The sequence below is a fragment of the Nestor notabilis genome, unplaced genomic scaffold (genome assembly GCF_000696875.1).
Source record: "Nestor notabilis isolate BGI_N333 unplaced genomic scaffold, ASM69687v1 scaffold24550, whole genome shotgun sequence".
NCBI classification, from domain to species: Eukaryota; Metazoa; Chordata; class Aves; order Psittaciformes; family Psittacidae; genus Nestor; species Nestor notabilis.
Window position 1 is genome coordinate 1 of NW_009912830.1, and position 1,505 is coordinate 1,505.

Here is a 1,505-nt window from a genome sequence, read left to right on the forward strand (position 1 = left end):
AGATCCATCATCCAGACCCATGGATCCATCACCCGGACACATGGATCCATCACCCGGACACACGGAGCCACCATCCGGACACATGGAGCCACCATCCAGACCCCTGGATCCATCATCCAGACCCACAGAGCCATCATCCAGACCTTAGATCCATCATCCAGACCCATGGAGCCACCATCCAGACCTTAGATCCATCATCCAGACCCATGAAGCCATCACTCAGACCCCTGGATCCATCATCCAGACCTTAGCTCCATCATCCAGACCCCTGGATCCATCATCCAGACCTTAGCTCCATCATCCAGACCCCTGGGTCCATCATCCAGACCTTAGATCCATCATCCAGACCCCTGGGTCCATCATCCAGGCCTTAGATCCATCATCCAGACCCATGAATCCATCATTCAGACCTGTGGATGCATCATCCAACCCCTGGATCCATCATGCAGACCCATGGATCCACCACCCAGACCTTAGATCCCCCCCAGCCCCATGGACCCAGCTCCCGGAGGAAGAGGAGGACAGCAAAGAAGAGCAGGAAAAGGAAGAGGAAGTTGATGGAGATGAGGAGAAGGAGGAGGAGGAGAAACGGGTGGGATGAAGAGTGGAGGAACCGCGATGCTGACGGTGAGGAGGAGAACGAGGAGGAGGAGGTTGGGAGGAAGAAGGAGGAGAAGTGAGAGGAGGAGGAGGAGAAGGAGATTGGGCTGGAGAAGGTGGTTGATGCTGATGAAGAGGAGGAGGAGGATGAAGATGATCAGGAAAAGGAGGAACGGGAGGACAATGGGGAGGATGGAGATGGGGAGGATGGAGATGGGGAGGATGGTGAGCACGAGGACCATAAGGATAAGAACAACGGTGCCAATGATGCTGAGGATGAAGATGGTGACATTGAGGAAGAACATGGGGCTGAGGAGGAAGATGATGGGACAATGATGGGACTGAGGCCCAGAGGGGTGAGGATGAGGATGCCGATGATGGGGAAGATGAAGATGATGAGGAGGATGAAGATGAGAATGAGGATGAAGATGATAAAGATGAAGACAATGAGAAGGATGAAGATGATGCTGAGAATGAAGATGAACACAATAAAGATAGAGAAAATGAGCATGAAGACGACAAGGAGGATGAAGATGAGGAGCATGAAGATGATGACGAAGATGAAGATGATACTGAGGATGAAGATGAAGGCAACGAGGAGGATGAAGACAGTGAGGAGGATGAAGACGACGCTGAGGATGAAGATGATGAGAATGATGATGAGGATGAAGATGATGATGAAGACAACGAGAAGGATGAAGACACCGAGGAGGATGAAGACGATACTGAGGATGGAGATGATGATGATGAAGATGATGCTGAGGATGAAGATGATGAAGATGAAGACAACGAGGAGGATGAAGACAACGAGGAGCACGGCGACAATGCCCGTGACAACGACGGGGTGAAGATGCCGCCACCAACCACGCAGAGAACGCCACCGACGCCCCCCATCTCGCCCCCAT

At 52.1% G+C, this 1,505-nt stretch overlaps 1 protein-coding gene across 1 annotated transcript; it reads left to right on the forward strand.

Moving 5' to 3' along the window:
* Positions 1 to 443: 443 nt before the first annotated feature.
* LOC104411199 (prostatic spermine-binding protein-like) lies at positions 444 to 1,444 on the forward strand (the record flags this gene model as incomplete). Its single annotated transcript, XM_010021572.1, has 3 exons — positions 444 to 653; positions 953 to 1,258; positions 1,364 to 1,444. Coding segments are annotated over exons 1-3 (597 nt in total), but the record flags the coding sequence as incomplete, so codon positions are not given.
* Positions 1,445 to 1,505: the final 61 nt, after the last annotated feature.